We start from the raw sequence: 20128 nt of genomic DNA, 5'->3' as shown, positions 1-20128 counted from the left end.
TCAACCACACAATACAGACACAACCCATATCATACCCCTTTGAAATTGCTTCTGCTTTTTTGAATATGGGTTTATTTGCTTTTTCCAGCTTTTAATGTATATGTATAAAATATAAATGATAATTGATGCACCAGTTATCAGAGATGCTATGTTAACTGAACTCATCGTTTTAATCAACAACACAATCCTCCCGGCCATATTTGTTCCGTATACGGAATGATTAAGCCACAAGTCATCATTATTCTTATTATCCATTTACGTGGATTAGTTTTCTCAAATGACCTAAACAATCAATATTTATTTAAGATAACTTGTTTTTCTTCTGCAAATGGAGATAATATTTCTTCTGCTTTTTTCACATTTGGTTCCATTGTGTGTGTGTGTGTGTGTGACTTTTGTTGTTCGGGCTATATCTTGAATCTTCTCCCTTCAACATAGGACGCCCCCATTTCCTATGTTCCATGTATTTAAAAAAATGCTATATAAGTCATATATTATTATTTATTTCTTAAATTCATAACGATACAGGGAAAATGTGTCGAGTAAATTTTATTCAATGCCCTTAACACGCGCGAAAAGCTTGTGCCGCCAATCTTCGCACGCCTGCATAGAACGGGATCATCAACTATATGAGAAACGAGCTCCCCAGTTGATCAATTACTTCACGACGTCCCTCCTTCTCCTACACTGCTTCTCCTCGTCATGGCCTCTTCAGCTAGCAAACAACCACTCATGCCGATCCTCTACAGCGGCGCAACCTCCGCTCCACCTCCCACGCCCTCTGCCCATTCCAACAACAATCTCTGCCCCGCTCCCGACGCCGCCGATGCCTTCTCCCGCCTCCTCCTCCACCGCCTGCCACCTCCCACTCTCTCTCTCCCCACTCGCTGCTCCTCCTCCCCAGCCACCTCTCCTCCCGTCATATCGCTCTCCGCCGATCAAACCCCCACCAACGACCTCCTCTCCTTCGTTTCCGACCTCGGATTCTTCCAGCTCACCCACCACTCTGTACCTCCAGAACTCGCCAGCTCCGCCGAGTCTGAATCCCTCGCCCTCTTCGATCTTCCTAGAGACCAGAAGGAGTCGTTGCTCCCCAAAAACTGGCCTCTCGGTTACGAATGTGGCGGCGGCGACGATGACGACGACGACGAAGCGGGTGGGCAGGGCGAGTCGTTCCGTCTGGACGGGTCGTGTTCGACCGAGTCTACCGAGTTGTCCTTGGCATCTCTGCGCGAATTCACGCGCGCCCTGGAGAAGTTGGGATTAGAGATCATTGATCTGCTGTCGAAGGCCATGGATTTCGAGAATCCCGTGAGGGATGACCCGACCCGATTCTGTTCCATGATGTGGATCTCGGAGTGCGAGCGGAGCACGAAGCCGGTCGTGTCGGGTGGGTTTTACCCGTTCATAGTTGGGCTGCAGTACCAGATCAGGAGTCAGAAGCACTCGCTGCTGTCGGATTCGGGTTGGGTGTCCGTTTTGCCCGACGTGGACTCAATCCTGGTCACCATTGGCGACATTGCTCAGGTGAGACGAGATTATTCATTGTTATTTTAATTAATTAATTAAATTGATGGCGCGTAAGTTTTTCCGCCATTGTCATTAGTATTAGAATTAGGATTTAAGTCATCTCAGATTGAGATGGGAGGATTTTACAAGTTTTTTTTTTTTAAGTTATATTTTATACAAAAATAATAAAATGAGTGAAATATTAAAATGAAATTCTTTTAAATTCACAAATTCTAATTTCAGAAAATTTAAATATTAGAATTGGAGGACACTTGTCTAATAAAAAATTGATTTCTTATCGCGAGCGCCCGAGGAGCATCGGGAATGACGGCATCCCATGCAATGCCTATGCCGGGAGGGGGGGTAATTTTTGTTTCTTTCATTTTTAATGGAATTGCCAATCACTCCGCGCCTTTGTGGTTTACATGCAGCTCGAAAGTTGCCTGGCATTTAAAAAAAAAATCTTTAAAATATAAATTTATCTTTTAAGAAAAAATGTTGGCCTTTTTTTTTTCTCTTAAGAAAAATGTTGGTATCTCACAGCAGGCTTGAGATTAATATAAACAAGTGATAATAATATCTTCAAGTTTTTTAAGACTGCAGGGAGTGGAGTAAAAAAGTTGTTGGTCTTTTTTATATTCTATCACAATCTTGAAAACATGACATATTATTACCACCCACCAAAACTATTTTATGACGTGTTGTGTGAGATTGTTATTAACTTATTATCAATGTAGGCACCTGAGATTGTTACTAACTTATTATCCTCTCCTCATTCCTTCTCTCCTTTTATTCTTCTCATCCCCATCTCCACCTTTGGTTAAAAAATGAAGGCATCAGATTCAATTATTTTGTAAAGCAATCATCATGATATTATATTAAAAAATAAATAAATAATTTTAAAATGTTAAAATTTAAAGTGTATAGTTAGTTTATAACTAATAAAATAAATTAAAATTTAACAACAGTATGTAACTGTAAATTGTGAGGTTAAATTTTAATAATTTAAATTTATTTTTATTTTCATATGATAATATGATAATTATTTTATAAAATGATTAAATTTGTACCATTTATTTTGTTGTTTACGGGAGGAGATGAGGATGAGGAAAAGAAAAGGAAAGAAAGGATGAGAAGAGGATCTGGACCGCTCACCCGATATTTAAAATAAGCTGATCTGACTTTCTTGGCCAATCAAATCAACGAAATGAGAAATATATATATATAAATGAGATGGGCATATTTCTCATTCCCTTTTTAGAAAGTATTTTTTACCTACTAAATATTTACGAAACACTTACAAAAGAGTTTAGATGTGAGAGAGGAAACTTTTTAAGGTGATACATTTAATAGTGAGTAAATTGGAATTGTTTTTTAGATAACATTAATAATCTAATCAGCTGTACGCAACTATTGTGAAGTGATTTATTGAAATTGAAGTCTAATGTTGGGTATGTCTGGAGAATGAAAAGGTATGGAGCAATGGGAAGTTGAAGAAAGTGAGAGGGAGAGCAGTGGGGGAAATGGGCGGAGAAGTGAGTAGTGGTTCGCGAAGCATAAGCATGACGGTGCTGGTGAGTCTTCCGACAGAGAGCAGGGTGGCTCCGATCCTTCCCAGGCCAGCCGCCGTGGGGCATGAACACGAACAGGATAAAGGAAACGACGACGAAGTGGAAAAGAGGGCAGTGTTTCAGTCCTTTGATTTTGAGGACTATGCTTGGAGGGTATACCATGAACGCCTCCTCTTTAAGGATCCTCTTGAACGGTATCGCATCACTTCCACTTTAAGCACGTCACAAGGAACAGGAATTGACAGATTGTTCTGAGTTTGTAAATGCACCTTGTTATTTTGGTGATCTTGGGATAGTGTTTCAACTGAGACCCTTTGATTTATTATATATTCTAGAATCTGATTTTGTTTCTTTTAGTTTAGAGTTTTTTCCCCCTTTCACCAGCTTTTAGTTTTGAGTTAATTTGCTTGGTTAATAAATGCCTTTTTTTCTTCATCAATTAATGTAAGCAACAATGGAACACTGAACACAACAGATAGCTGGGTTAGATGTCACGAGGACCTGGTATTTTGATTCTGCCCTGCATTCTTCCTGAAGGACTTAACGAAGGTGCAGATTAATTGATTAAGCTTGTACTTCTTTCGTTAAAAAATATAAAATATTTTTAATTAAATTTCATCCTCTAATAAAAGTGGTTACTTACTTTTAAACTAATCCTATCTTTTCATATTTATCCCTATTAAACACCTTATAGTAAACACTTTTGAAAAAAAAAGTAATGATTACTTTTAAAAGACTAAAAATATTTTATATTTTAAACATTCAATTCTTTAAAAAATGCCTTACATTTTTTAACAGAGAGAGTATAACTTACTTACCTATTGTTAGGTGGTCAGTTTTTTTTTTTTTAAATTACTCCTTCAAGCTTTCGCTCCATCAAGTAATTAATAGATATTTTCTTTATTTTTTGAATATTAATATTTTTTTAAAAACTTGAAAAGAAAATGAAAGTATTTTTTATTTTTTTTTTCAAACAACATGTGGTTATTATGTATACAAGGCATGCAGCCCACGCCATCATTGCGGCATCCTCAACCGGTAGAAAATTGGGAAATACTAAATATATAGGTCCATGGTTTTCTCCCAAATCATTATGTCCTCCTTCCTAATTTTCCTTCGACTGGTCAATGGTACTTTTCTAACATAGTAGAGTTGACAATACAGGACAAGCATGTCAAAATATCCGTTTAAGCCCTTTATTGGGTTTGAGTTTTGACAATTAGAGATTTTAATATAAAAGAGCTTTTTTTTTTTGGGTTTATAAAAGATCTTTTGAATTAGGTTCTTTTAAGTACCACATGAAAAAAAAAAACAAAAACAGAGAGAGAGAGAGCCCGAGCTATCCATTTAAGCTTATACTTATCATAAAATTGTGGTGTTTTATACTTTTGGATTAAATTTAAATTTTAATATATGCATTTATACTTTAAAATTAGGATTTATATTACTTAATTTATATATTATAATATTTACATTTTCACTTTAGAGCATGAATATGTAATATTATAATAAAAAAAAATTAAAAAAAAACTATTTCAAGCTTTATTTTAAACTCAATCAATAAGACTCGAGCTTAAAAAAAATAATTAATTTTAGAATGACAGGATTCTAAACTCGCTGTCTGTCAAATGTTTTTCAATCCTATCTTTTAATGGTGGACATTAAAGGTGTATTTAGTTGGGGGAGAGGAGGGGAGGGGAGTTGGTTAGGAAGAGGGGAGCCCCTCTCCTCCCCTCCCTTTCTTTGGTTAGGAGGAGGGGAGGGGACATTTTTAAAATTTTCTCTTCCCTCCCCTCCAAAGCTTCCCCTCCAAATTGGGAGGGAGCCCCCCTCCCCCTCCCCCTCCCCCTCCCTTCTCTTGAACCAAACATATTCTAAAGAGTCCTCCACTCTCCCCCACACCAAAAAAAAAACTCACAAAAATAATGGGGATTTTACAAATTGAAAGATGTTAAGAAGATCAAAATATAAATGGACCGATTGCATCAATTTTCAAAATGATTAAAGAATGTTCAGCGGGAGAAGGATATAATAGAGCCCAAGCCCATATTTTTGATTTCTTTTTCTTTCTATGAGCCCATATTTATGATATTTGAGCCCAAAAAAAAGTTGACCAAAATCAATATCATCATTCAATTAAATAAGAAAACAATAACAAAAAATTAGTCTAGTTGATGAAAATTTAATTCATACTTCATAAAATTATGAGATTCAAATCTCGTTATTAATGTAAGGAGCTTATTGGTGAGCAATATATAAGCACATTATAAGTGTTTTTTGAGTTCGTAAGCATTCCCTAACCCAAGCTCTAGGACCCAATGTATCCAAACTTTCTTCTAAAAAAAATAATTAAACAATAAACACAAAAACGAGTTACATAATACTACTATTCACCATAAATTTCTTAAAGCATGTTCAATGTTCTTAAAGCATAATTGTGATAAATAAATCCATCATACATTGAGGGATGTTTGAGTCTGTTAATTAGATGTGGAAATGTGGGCCAACACGAACCATATAGGTTGCCTCATATGGATTTGAAAGAAATGTAGGTTGGGTTGATTTCAATTAATTTTTATGTGGGTTGGAAAAAATTTCAATTCAACCAAATCCTCGAAGGTTGACAGGTTGAATGGATTAACTCACCAATCAATTGATTTATTTTTATGAATTTAAAAAAATACATTTAAATAATAAGTTTCAATTTGATATTCATTCATAATTCATTATAAATATATTAAAATATTAATTTATAATGTTTATACAAAATATATGAATTGATTCAGCTAATTAAGTTATACCCAATATGGTTTATATTCACAAAAATTTTCCTTTTTTCTTTTTTATTTTTTTAAAAATAATATGAGTTAAGAGAGCCAAACCTAACCCATATGGTTCATAGGTTATATGGTTCGGGAAAAAAATGTTTTTATTTGAATCATTTTTTTCCAACTCAACCCGACCTTTTTGATTAGTTATTCAGGCCAACCCACAAAACATGGCCCATATTGCTGACTCTACTATTAATTTGAGGTGAGCATCGGTTGGTTCGGTTCAATTCAGTTCAGTCCTAAAATATACAAAACCGATCGATCGAATAATACTAAAAATGAAAACCGAATCGAACCGAATAAGGATCAAATCGAAATTTGATAATTCGGTTCGATTGGTTAATTTGGTTTTTCAGTTTCATATTGGGCTATTAAAATTGGGCCCATTTTTTAAATATTAAAACAAATAACACTATAAAATTGGGCTTTTTTCTATTCATTTTTTTCAATATGAGCCCATTCTAATTACACCCATATGACATAAAGCCTAAATATTATAAAGTCATGGATAATCAAATAAACAATCACAAATAAACACCGATAATCAAATAATGGCCCTATAATCTAGTCATAACACCTACTGATAAGAGTGACTGACTGAAGTAGGGTTTCAAGTGATGTTATTATTTTTTATTCTTTATTAAAATAAAAAATAAAAATAAAATAAAAAAATTTATAAATTAAATATCATTTATAAATTAATAAATTATATGTAATTCGGTCGGTTTGGTCTATTCAATTTAAAATTTTATTAACCGAATCAAACTGATTAACCAAAATATTTAAAATAAAAAAATTAAATCGAACCGAAAAATCAAATAGACCGAATCAAATAGACAAAATTCGATTCGATTAGGTTCGATTTTTGGTTTCGGTTTGGTTTTTCTCACCCCTACTATTAATAACTCTTTCGCACTCTTATTATAAATTATATTCTCTATAGTCCTTGTCTCCTTGATATACTCTATATTTTTTCTTCTTTGACCATTAACAAATTAAGAAGTCAATAAGACATATGTCCCTTATAAGATCGCCCTTATTAATCCAAATCTAATCAAATCATCATCGGTAACCATTGGTGCTAACCAAAAAGGATTACTCAACCATAGTTAAATATAAAAAATTAAATTCAAGAATCCAAAAGCCAAGTTTTAAACTTTTGATAACTCTTTAAAAGTGACTTTATTAAGTCTAAAACAAAGTATAGTTAGGTATAGAAACATGAGATACCATCTGGTGGTAAAAAAGACTCAAAACTAGTTAAAAAATCAATTGAAAAAGAAAATAGAGGGATAGATCGTGACATGTACACATGCGCCATAGCTTGTCCTTTTTTGTGTTGTGTGCAGTGGAGCACTGCATAAAATTTGACTGTATTATTTTGTTATATGACAACACACAGGGGAAACTTTTGACGCGCCTTATTTCTCAATTTGACGTCTAATCAATGTGTCTATAAAAAAGCTATTTTTATAATCTAACTAATTACATGAGTTTTACTTTTAAATAATTCCACACAAGGAAGTTGGACATCTAAATTTTTTTTCAACTTTTCACAATACAAGGGTGTCCAAAATTGAGTACATGTGACAAAAATTACTACTTACACTTAGACCATTCTCATAGGACTGAGGACAACTTGTGCAATACACCATATGCATAAAATAACAACCAGCTCTCATGTTCAAGCCTCAACCCTTCAATATCAAAAACAATAGGGGAGGTCAATCATTTTCATTTGACAAATATTCATGCAAAAATAAATAATATATTTATCTTTATACTTATATTAGTATTTTGGCCCTGTAAGAATTAATCAAATTTTACATACACACATATCAGGGCCCAATACAATTAATCACTCACAAACATCCCTATAGTGTAAGTATATTCAAAATGTATTTTCTAATTAGAAATATCTTATTAATTACACAAAATAAAATAAATTTAGGAAGCTTTACAGTCAAAATAATAAAATTCCTAAACCTTCAAAAATTTTTCCCTATTCGCACCCGAGTTAAAGCCTATAAAATGTTAAGAGAGGGAGGGGGTGATACAACTACTTAATAACTAAGGTACGTCTATTATATGCAATTGCATATTGATTGATAATGAATATGCACGAGAGATGAGTACACATATGCATTTAAGCACATATCACATAATGCAGTCATATAATTCATCCTATTTCTACTTTCCACAAGTCATGTCATAAGACACATTGCCACAATACTAATAACCATGTGATAATGGCCCATTCAAGCATAGTAATGCACATTGTCATGCTAATAATAACCATGTGACAAAGGCATAATCAAATATCACTACTGTCACAAACTTATCAACAATGTGATATGTCAAATAAGAATGCATAATCAATTTTTTCTTATGTCCTCCTTATTTCTTCAGGCTGAAACCATAAGTTACAAATCAAATAATGCTTCATTCGTGTGAATAGACTACCGAAGCTCACCAATTGCAAGGAGCAACCTAACTAAAAGTTACTACATTCACCCTCAGATGATGATTTCCCCCATTCCTCAAATCCTTGGGGTGTTGTAAACCCTACACTAGTTTCTAAGACAAACAGGTGGAGATAGTTAAGTTCAAGTCCTTTAACAAATAGTAGAACACGTGAGCCTTAAGTTACTGAAGGGCAGCTATATAATACCACATGGATTTATTTACTCATCTCCCTAGGCAAACTCCTAATAAATGATCATGCATTGAATTCATGCTCACATATTTCAACACATAAACGTGCACAATAGCAAGTGCATTGTTTTTAACATAAAAATAGGCTATCGTATGTGAGAATTACATGTATTCATATATCACACACAATTCCTATTTTTATTCTTGTATACATATCACATTCACATATTCTCAACTTTTATTCATATATTGTACACAAACCAATACAACAACAACCCAACATCTCGTTAAATTATCAACTTCTTCTTTTAAAATATAATTGCAATATTTCAAATTCAAACATCACATGTTTTTGCATATATTCACAAGTATATCAAGCATTCATCCATATAAAGTAATTTATTTTTGAAAATATAAATCAATTAACAAATAATCGCACAGAATAGATTTTTTCCAGTTACCATAAACCTTTGACCCCTCAATCAATTTCTTCCAAGCTTGCTCTCAAGCCCAAACTGGTGCATGGACAATTAATCTAAAATTAATCATGTCTAAAATCATCATTATCACCATTTTCATACTTAAAGTTTCAAATTTCAATTTGATAAATATTCCAAAATTATCATTCTTAGCATCCAAGCTTACCCACACTACTAGAAAAAATATTTTTAACTATTAATGTTGGTTTCTATAAAATCCATTGTTAAAAATGAGGTGTTGGCAACGTTATAAATAAATAAAAAAGAATTGACATCAGTTAATATAAATTGACGTCCAAAGTTGTTTCAGCGCCAATTATAGTGATAACTGATGTTGAAAGATCTATTTTTCACGTTGATTGTTCAATAATTAAAAAAAATAAAAAATGCATGTTTCAACGTCAGTTAAAGGATAACCATTATTAGAACTGATGTTAAAAGTATAAAATAGCCATTGTTAAAAGTTTGTCCTGTAGTAGTGCCATTAGATTTATTAACTTCTATCAACCCTAACCAACTTCATTAAACTCCTAACTTATCATTAATGGCATCCAAACCTTTCAAACCACCCTATTTGTTTTGAAAATTCAACCAAAAATGCCTTCTCAGCAATCAAAACATGTAAACCTATAATTCTTAGGTTTAAATACTTCAAACAATCTCATTAACTCTATTTAAGTCAATGAATTTGGACCCATAATTTATATAGATCAAAAATTAACTTTCATCAACAAACCCTGACCTAAAACTTAAGAAAATGGGTTGGGAAGGAAGAAGAAAGAGTTAAGAAGCTTACTATTAGGTTTAATAGCTTCAGGATGCCCCCAAACCTTTATAAACAGAGGCCCTAGTAGAGCTCTCTAATTGCTCTTCATTTTCTCCTTCTCAAATTTATGTTTTCTCTCTCCTTTTCGAACTGAAACTCAGCTTATTACTGTCAGCCACAACATGTGACACAGAGAACTCTTCTTCATGTGTTTATGACTCTTGTGCTGTAGTACATGGCACATAAACACTTTCTCTTATTGTTTCCCCCTTCTTAAGGTTCGGGCATCTTAACTCGTCTCTAAACCTAATTTTAGAGATGAAATTATAACACAAAACATTCATTAGAATCCTCTAACCACATGTCACATTACTTTAATTAATTAATCCTAATTTGATATAGTTAATAGGGGTTTGATTTTTTAAGATGTTACATAAAAAAAAAAGATATATTAGAACCTTTATTCAGTGTGTTAATTATTTCTCTAAATTTGATTTAGGAAAAATTAACCATTAGGTCCTATAGTTTTGACCCGTTTATAAGTTAATCATTGAATTTTGACTCGTTATAACTCAATTCTTATATTTTAACTCAATTTTAACTCAGTCTCTAAACTTTATTTCTTGCAATTTAGTCTTTATAATTTCAACTACTTAAATATTGATCCCTATACTTAAAAAAATAAAATTATAAATATTAAAAAAATATTTTGAACATTTAATATTTATAATATTTATAAAGATTAAAAGGGTTTAATAATTTAAAATATTAGTAATAAATTTTAACATAATTTTAATCTCTACAATTTTATTACTAATATTATAAATACTATAGATATTAAAAGTTCAAACTATTATAAATATTAAAAGTTTAAAATATTATGATTTTTATCTTTTAATCTTTAAATATTATAAATATTAAATGTTTAAAATATTTTTAATCTTCATAATTTTATTTTTTTAAAATATAGGGATCAATATTTAAATGGTTGAAATTATATAAACTGTATTGCAAGAGATAATATTTAGGGACTGAGTTAGAACATGATTAAAACTATAAAGAGTAAGGTACAATGAGTCAAAATTTAGAAACTGAATTACAATTAGGTCAAAATTACAAAGATTAGAGGATTAATTTTTTCTTTAATTTATTTTGATATTTTCTAATTGACTGAACAGCTTCTAAATTGAATAATTTTGAAATTCTAAAAATGTTAGCTAATTTTAGTTAAATTCATTTATTTATGTAAAGCTCTACAAACTATTCAGAGATTCCATGAAATTCACACAATATTTCAAAGTCCTATGCATTTCCAACTTAGGCAAAGTGCATTTCTAACTAATGCCCTTGGCCCAGTTATAAATGCCCTCTGCCAAGTTGTAAATGCTTATGATTTGAGATTTGTGAGTATTTTATGAATTTTATAGGATCTCTTAATAATAAATTCTCTTCTATAGAATCATTTTTAACAAATTAAACCCCTCCGACCATGAGAGATGGTTCCTATGAGTATTTTGTTGGAGACTGATGTGGATGAAATGTTTAAAATATTTTTAATTTTTATAATTTTATTTTTGAAAATCTAGGGATTAATATTTAAGTAGTTGAAACTATAAAGACTGTATTACAAGAAGCAATGTTTAGGGACTGAGTTAGAATATAATTAACACTATAAGGATCGAGTTATAATGAGTCAAAATTTAGAGACTGAATTACAACTGTGCCAAAATTACAAGGACTAAAAGATTAATTTTTTCTTTAATTTATTTTGATATTTTCTAATTGACTGAACACTTCTTAATTGAATAATTTTGAAATTCTAAAAACATTAGCTAATTATTTATGTAAAGCTCTACAAACCACTCAGAGATTCCATGAAATTCACAAAATATTTCCAAGTCCTATACATTTACAACTTAGGCAAAGTGCATTTGTAACTAATAACCTTTGCCGAGTTATAAATACTCATAATTTAAGATTTGTGAGTATTTTATGAATTTTATAGGGTCTCTTAATAATAAATTCTCTTCTATAAGACTAATGTATAATATTTTCAACAAATTAAACCCCTCTAACTATGAGAGATGGTTCCTGTGAGTAATTTGCTGGAGACTGATGTGGATGACCAGTAGGTTGCCATGCAGGCATGTGTAGTTAAGTTGTTTATCCATATCTTACTGCATTATTAAGAGTTCATTAATTCCACATAGCAAATTATCAAATATGAGATTCAAATTCCAACTGTTATAAAAAAATTGAATCAAAGTCTAACATGTGATAAGTTATGTATATGTAAGCATACATCTCTCTTATTTACTTGTTTTAGACCACCATATAAATTGCCTTCTAGAAGTGTTGCTTAATTCAAAATATAGGGCTTTAGGTAAGTGTTTTTCTCAATTACACCCTTATTTTATTGAGTAATTAATGAGAGTATTTAGAATAAATCAAATGTTATCTTTATTATATTCAAGAGTATGGTTACATAAACTAGTTGCCAATGACTTATATTGTAGTGCTCAAATTGCTGAGGAATACAGTTGCATTGACAGGCCTGGGAAAAGTAGAATGTTCGCGTCAATAGGAAATGTAAAAATCCTAAGAACTAAATTGAACATAAGCTAGGTAAATCCAAGTCACAAGGTCACAATGATGCAAGGGTTTCAAGCATTAAGAGCATATGTGTTGTTAAAGTCTTTGGAGCGTTGATTGTCTCCATTTCTGATCGTCCTTCTCCATTAATCTAGGAACAGTCATGCCATTATATTTTGAAAATGTAACTGTTCCCAAACGAGGCTTATTACTGGTGGTACAATAATGTGAAGTTTTTATATTGATATGTAGACAAGATTTGAATTTATTTACTATACTTAGTATCAGCACTGAATGTCTATACTATTTAAACTATCAAAATTTGGATTAACGGTCTAGATAAATTCACCTCCTCATTAATTTTGAGTGGAGTGTAAATTTAGAATTATTAATCTTAATTTTAATGGTTTAAATAGGATTGAGTGCTTATGCTAATTATAGTCACCGAAAGTAGATGAACGGATTTTTCACAAGTACTGGCTGAAAGAGAAAATGAAAGGAAAGGAAGGGCTAGATGGAGATATGCAATGTTGGAGTTTTGTTTTGCGGAACTGATACCGTTGGAGCAGGGGCCTTAACTTGAAAAGAACGGCACGTCGCTCGCAACCATAAAGCCAACGGCCAATAGAAAATGAAGAGAGCAACATTCCTTAGCTTTTACTTCTCTCCAACATAAAGTTACTCATCATTCCGATTTGTTTTCCAAAATCTTTGCCGTTCCATTCCACTTAACAACTCTGCCTTGCTTAGTTTAATGCCAAACAAGCATCGTCACATGCTTATATGTCTGAAAAATCATTCACATTCAAATAATTCTTGCAACCAGTCCAAGAAGAGCTAAAATAGAATTTGACTGTCTTCTTTTTAATTCTCTCCAATTCTATCTAGATGGTTAGTACTGCACTTCTTTTTTAAAAAAATTAATTACTTTAAGAATTTAAATGATTTTCGTTAAAATACCTCACCAAAAAAACTAAAATGAAAAATTGAACACTTGTTATTATTATTCAGGTATAAATTGTTTAAAAAACCACAGAAATTAGCTATATGCCCATCAATTCCATCATATCTAAATGATTATTAAAATTTATGTTTGTCGAATTTTAAATATTTCAATACATGGCAAAAAAATTATTCTCCACATTGGAGGCATCGCAACAACTTTATTGCAGTTTTTTAGTGCTTGAATTTACTGTCGAAGGTTTTTACTTCTAACGGTTTTGCACATCAGATGAATAGAGGACAGACACCTCTTCAAGTATTTATAAGCTTTTCCTGCGCTGCTTGCAAAATTTAATATCCTAATTAGTTAGCTTTATCTATGCATTCATTTAATTTTTTTTTTAAAAAATTGCAAAACAAGGAGGATAGGTTGATAAATCCAACCTCCTAAGGTTAATTGCTAGAATATATGTGAATCCACGAGAATTTGCAAATCGCTCGCTAAATTCAAATATCATTTTAAGTTTTCAACTTGAATAGGCATTTAGAAAGTGACATTTTTACAATAAAGTCAAAACACGATAAATTCAGTGTACTTTAATCAAATCTAAAGGGAACTAATCTCAGCGCGTGCAAAAACGATGGTTAAGCTAAGCTAATTAATGGAAACTATAACTTATCAAGGTTCCATTACACATTAGGATATATATATATATATATATATATCTTTGACTTGAAGAATCTAGGCTGTGTGTCTCTCTGGTGATGAAGAGAGGAGGTTCAGGCTTGAGTCTCAAGCATGGCCACTAGCCCACTACTGTCTGACCATCAAGCACACAGGCTTCTACTCTGAAACTGATAGACAACAACGTTGTGTCTACCAAAGAGCAACCTCAATATACCTCCTCCCTCTTTCAAGTGACTGAGACTAGGACCAACCCTTTGCACGAGCCTTTCATCTCACTCCTCTCTCTATCCCTCTCTCTTCATTGAACTCCGAGATCATATAATATCTCAAGTGGTTAACCATGGATCATGATATGGAATTAAAACATACTCTCACATACAGCCCAGAACTACTTCTGATGTGAGAAAGACAACCCTCCATCCGACACCAATTCTCTCTAACCAGTTTCTTCCAAGACACACCCATCCCACCAAACCCCATCCGTCTATCACATACCTCCCTTTCAAATTCATGTTCTTCATTCCCCTCTCTCTATCTCCCCCTCTATCTCTCCATCCTCAGGCGTTCTATCTCTCTCTCTCATGCAGCCTTTTCGCAGAAAGAGTGCTCCTCTTTTCAGCTTCGAAGCAGGGATAATGAAGGCCCGCAAGAACAATAACCTCCCAATCTTTGTTGTCGTCTTTTCTGTCATTCTCTTCGGGATCTTCATGTACAACGAGGACGTTAAGTCCATCGCTGAGTTCCCATTCTCAAGAACTAAAGCTCAAGAAATCCAAGAAGGGAAAGCAGATACAGAAACAGAATCAGTCGACCCTGTTCGAAAGGATGCTATTGGCGAGACAGGCGTAGACGACTCTGCCGTAGTTGACCCTGTTCGAAGAGACGTCAAGGAGGAAGACGTAGATCGTGAAATCGCAACCGTCGCAGATTCCGGGAAATCAGAAGATCAGTTGGAGAAAACCCAGGAAGACGATTCCGATGAAGCTCAAGAACAGGTTGTTGATTCAGTCGTGTCCAAAGAAAAAGATGAGAAGATCGAGTTGCCGGGTGTGAAGGAGGAGGAGGATGACGATGATGACGAAGAAGATGAAGTTGTTGAGTTACCTCCAGAGGATTGTGATTTGTTTACAGGGGAATGGGTCTTCGATAACGTGACCCATCCTTTGTACAAAGAAGAGAAATGCGAATTCTCACTTCCCAAGTGACCTGCATGAAGAATGGTAGACGTGATTCTCTGTATCAGAACTGGAGATGGCAACCCAGAGACTGCTCTTTACCCAAGTATTCAATTCTCTTTGATTTTCTTTACCCTCTTTATTGTAACGTTCTTTATTTTATTTTTTTCCCCTCATCGAATCCATCCCTGTAACATCTTTCAGGTTCAAACCAAGATTGTTGCTTGAGAAGCTCAGAGGTAAGAGGCTTATGTTCGTTGGAGACTCACTGAACAGAAACCAGTGGGAATCAATGGTGTGCATGGTCAATGCTGCGAACCCATCAGGCAACAAGACCTGGTACAAGACTGGCTCTCTTGCTATCTTCAGTATCGAGGTTCGTCTTGCTCTTCTTCAATTATAACCCTTAATCAAATCACTGTTAGCTAGAATAAAGAATTAATATTTCTGTTCATAAAGAGAGGGATGGCCATTTGTGATGTGTTCATTCAATATAATTGGGCCTTTCACTGCAAGCAATGGTTTTGATTTGAGAGATCTTGCTTAGGTTTCACTCCATCTCTGTGTACGTGCAGGACTACAACACTACAATAGAATTCTACTGGGCCCCATTTCTAGTGGAGTCAAATTCAGATGATCCAAACATGCACAGCATATTGAACCGCATAATCATGCCTGAATCAATAGAGAAGCACGGGGTGAACTGGAAGGACGTGGACTTCCTCATCTTCAACACCTACGTATGGTGGATGAACACTTTCTCTATGAAAGTTCTGTAAGTACCAGATCTCTCTCACTCACTCGCCCTTTTCTTTTCTTTACTCCAAGTATCGTACTTTTCAAGCAATCTCATCAACAAACAACTTCTCTCGTTGGACCGTACACGTGACGCGACAGACGAGGCTCGTTCGATGAAGGGTCCACTGAATACGATGAAGTCTCTCGGCCAATAGCATATGGGAGAGTTCTGAAAACATGGTCGAAATGGGTGGACGACAACATTGATCCAAATCGTACTAAAGTTTTCTTCACCAGCATGTCACCTCTTCATATCAAGTAATCCTCGAATCTTAGTTTCAACTTTTAAGAACCTGAATCGAGATTAAAGAGCTATATCATGTTATCCTGAAGCAAATGAATTTGCAGGAGTGAGGATTGGAATAACCCAGATGGGATAAAATGTGCGAAGGAGACCACCCCTGTTTTGAACACGACGACCCCGCCGGAAGTGGGTACGGATCGCCGGCTTCTCGTGATCGCCAACAATGTGACCCAGTCGATGAAGGTGCCGGTGTGCTTCATCAACATCACCACCTTGTCGGAGTTTCGAAAAGATGCGCATACATCTGTGTATACGATCCGCCAAGGGAAGATGTTGACTCCGGAGCAACAGGCCGACCCGACTACTTATGCGGATTGTATCCATTGGTGCCTACCAGGGTTACCCGACACGTGGAATGAGTTCCTTTATGCACGTATAATCTCTCAATCTTGACATTCAGACGTACGTACATATATATATCTTCACGTATTCCTTTTTTTTTTTTTATAGCAACTTCACGTAATTGGCATTGAAATGCTCTTTCAACTCATAAGAAAAAGGCTTCAACTTTTGTTTTATCTGTTTTAAGTTCTTGTAATCCAACCCCCTCCCCACAAAGGGTATCTTCTTCTAGCTTTCGACTCTTCAAAATTGAGCTATAAGATTTGGAATTTTGATTTCCCCCCCCCCTCTCTTTCAATTTTCCTTATGTTTATTTGTCTTGCCAGTCTGACTGAGGCCGAAGAGCAAAGGAACACCTAAGTTGTACAATGTTTATGAAGAGAAATAAAGCAAGTACGTACATACTCGAGTAAAAACCCAAAAAAAAAAAAAAAAGTTGCCCTTGGTTTTATGGCTTGTAATTAATTTGTTCTCAAGCTTTCTTTCAGTGCAATTATATGGTATTTGATATTAAGTAAGAATTAGTCTAAATTCAACTATATTATCAAGCCAAGGTGCTTTAATAATTAAAAGGAGAAAGGTGAGAAATTTATTTCCAAGCCTGTAAAAAGCAAGTAAAATTTAGTAAATGTCAAATAATATTTTTAAAGATAAAATAAGAATGTACTTAAATTAAAGTAAGATGAGATAGGTGTATTTATCTAACTACCTCCATGTGTAAGAGAGATATGTGAATTGGGATTGTTAATCACAGCAAGTTAGTGCTCCTGATAGCATATCTAGCAATAGTATTTCCAAACAACATTCTTATTTTTCACCCCATGTCAAATAGCTCATTAAATTCTAAAAATTCATGGATCATTAGGAAGCTAGCTAGGTGAGTAGTGAGGCATTGTATAAAATTTACTCCCTTTGTTAAAAACATTTTTAATCAAATTATATTCTCAATTTAAGTGGTTATGTACATTTTAAAAAATGATGCTTTAAAGGCATATTTTCTTTTTTCTTTCCTCTATATAAATGAAAAAACAAAACAAACTATCAAACAGAAAGCTAAAAGTCCTCCATGAATGAAGGAATAGAATCACTAGCCCATGAGGAGAGATAAGGCATGTTTAGCTAAGGAATCAGCTTCTGTGTTGAACTTCCTTGCAAGGCAAATCATATCAACTTGCCAATCTCTTTGAAGTAATTGTTGAATCTCTATAATAATCTCTCGATCCTCATGAAGATCGTAATTAGTAGCTCTTAACAAAGATAATGCTTCATGACAATCACTATAGAGTCTTACATGCTTGGTTTTAATATCCCAAGCACGCTGAAGTCCTATATAGCATGCTCATAGTTTCGCCATCAAATTATCACCCTTCTCTAATCGGAACATGAAAGCTTCAATGGCATTCCGTTTGGTATGCTTAACTAGTCCTCCACAACCTTTAACATCCGTAGAAACCACAAAAGCTCCATCAACATAAATAAAAAGCTCATTAGTAGTCAAAGTATTCATATCTGCCTATATAGTAGGACAAATGCCAAATATAGATGGATTTTGTATATGAAGGTTAGCCCCTTTCATGCAAATAAGGATAGTAGTAGTTTGTGTAATGACACTCACCGACGTTGATCTACAACCTAAAAAAACTCTCTTATTTCTACGCTTCCATATAACCTAACATAGAATAGCAAATATATCACACTACTTGGAATTGTTAACTTCCACCTGTATCTTAAGATTCATCTTACACCATTCATGCAAGTCTACAGTAAATAAAGCTTGTCTTTAAGAAGGCCGTATCAATTTCATCTACACTTGCTTAGCTTCAGGACACTGTCTTATCACATGTAAAGTGTCTTCAACCTCCCTAAGGCAACAACTACACCACAGTTGATTGCTCAAATGACAGTCAAAATGAGACTTATTGATAAGGATACAGTCATGACTCATGAGCCAAAGGAAAGATCTATAACGTTGAGGCACTCGAAGTTTCCAAATCTTAATCCATCTCTGATCAGGGCAAGCATAACTACCTATTAAGAACTCATAAGCAGATCTAATTATAAGTGTACCATGCTTCTCTAGTTTCCATCTAACAGCCACCTCATTCATATGGTTATTCGTGAATTCTACCCTAGCTTGGACTTTTTCTTAATTGTTTCTCAAACGTCTCCAGAACTGAGATCCAAGGCGAGTCCTATTTACTTATGGTATTAACTCCCTCCCACATTTGTACTTACTCCTGATGACTATAGCCTATAAAGCCTCCTTGTTATGAAGTTGTGTGTGTCTCAATCCAAGGCCACCATTTCTTTTTAGTTTACACATTTCATCCTAAGTAACAAGATGAATCTTTTTTCTTTCCCCAGTCAAACCCAATAGAAAACCATGAGAACATTTATGAATCTTCTCATAAGTACTCACAGGAAGATGAGCTATTTGCATACAATATAAAGGAATGGTACTCAACACAGACTTTGTTAGAGTTGTTCGTCCTATAAAAGAGATAGAAGTATCCTTCCAACTAGAGAGTTGTTGCTTCATTTTATCCACCATAAATTGATAAGTATTTTTAGTCACACGATTATGATAGAAAGGGACCCTAAGATATTTACCTAGATCCACCGTATGGTTAAATTCAAGTAAGTCATAAAGATGCTGTGCTCTATTATGATTCACATTCTTAGAGAAAAATATCCTAATTTTAGAATGACTTACCTTCTATCCAAACATTGCACAAAAACATTCAAGACACTATTTAATCATCTGCACTTAGTTTACAGCCACTTCTGCAAATATAATAAGATCATTAGCAAAGAAAAAATGGGAGAGAAGAGAACCATCTTTATTTAAGCGAATAGGCCTCTAAGTATCTTTAACAATCTCTGCTTGTATCAGATGAGCAAGTTTTTCAATACGTAATACAAAAAGATAATAAGAAAGAGGATCTCCTTGATGAATGCCTCTAGTCAATTTAAATTCTTCCGTTTTGCTTCCTTTCTATAAGATTTGCATCCTAGAAGATTTCACATAATGCCGAATAACATCAATCTTGGCAAATTAATCTTCTCAAGGCATAAGATAAGAAAATCCCAATTAACTCTGTCATAAGCTTCTTCAAGATCAATCTTAATCACCATAAAACCTTTCTTTCCTTTCATATTACACATAGAATGAATAATTTCTCGAGATATAATGATATTATCTAAGCTAGTTCTTCTTGAAATAAATTAGGAGCAATAATATTAGGAAGAAGAGGTTTAATTTTTTTAGTAATAACCTTAGTTACAACTTTATATATAACATTACAAAGGCTGATAGGACGAAAATCATGAATGGTCTCAGGATGGTCCTTTTTCGAAATGAGAACAAGCAATGTCCTATTAATATTATAGATAAGAGAAAGGTCCTTGAAAATTTGCTTAACCATATTCATAACAGGATTACTAATATACTTCTATTGGCTTTGAAAAAAAAAGCC

The 20128-nt window shown here is 33.8% G+C and overlaps 2 protein-coding genes across 2 annotated transcripts; both read left to right on the top strand.

Moving 5' to 3' along the window:
- The first annotated feature begins 582 nt into the window (after nt 1–582).
- LOC129301834 (gibberellin 2-beta-dioxygenase 2) lies at nt 583–3436 on the top strand. Its single transcript, XM_054940440.1, has 2 exons — nt 583–1527; nt 2982–3436. Exons 1-2 carry the CDS (start codon nt 703–705, stop codon nt 3333–3335), a joined length of 1179 nt encoding a protein of 392 aa, XP_054796415.1. The 5' UTR covers nt 583–702; the 3' UTR covers nt 3336–3436.
- A 10788-nt stretch (nt 3437–14224) lies between these two features.
- On the top strand, nt 14225–16931 carry LOC129301833 (xylan O-acetyltransferase 1-like). The gene is given in 6 exon segments (XM_054940439.1): nt 14225–15221; nt 15224–15314; nt 15413–15584; nt 15784–15983; nt 16106–16264; nt 16355–16931. Coding segments are annotated over 6 exon segments (1578 nt in total). The 5' UTR covers nt 14225–14614; the 3' UTR covers nt 16704–16931.
- Nucleotides 16932–20128: the final 3197 nt, after the last annotated feature.

This window comes from Prosopis cineraria, unplaced genomic scaffold (genome assembly GCF_029017545.1).
Source record: "Prosopis cineraria cultivar Desert tree isolate PC_DT_omini unplaced genomic scaffold, ASM2901754v1 PC2, whole genome shotgun sequence".
NCBI lineage: Eukaryota > Viridiplantae > Streptophyta > Magnoliopsida > Fabales > Fabaceae > Prosopis > Prosopis cineraria.
This window is presented reverse-complemented; position numbering and strand designations above follow the sequence as displayed.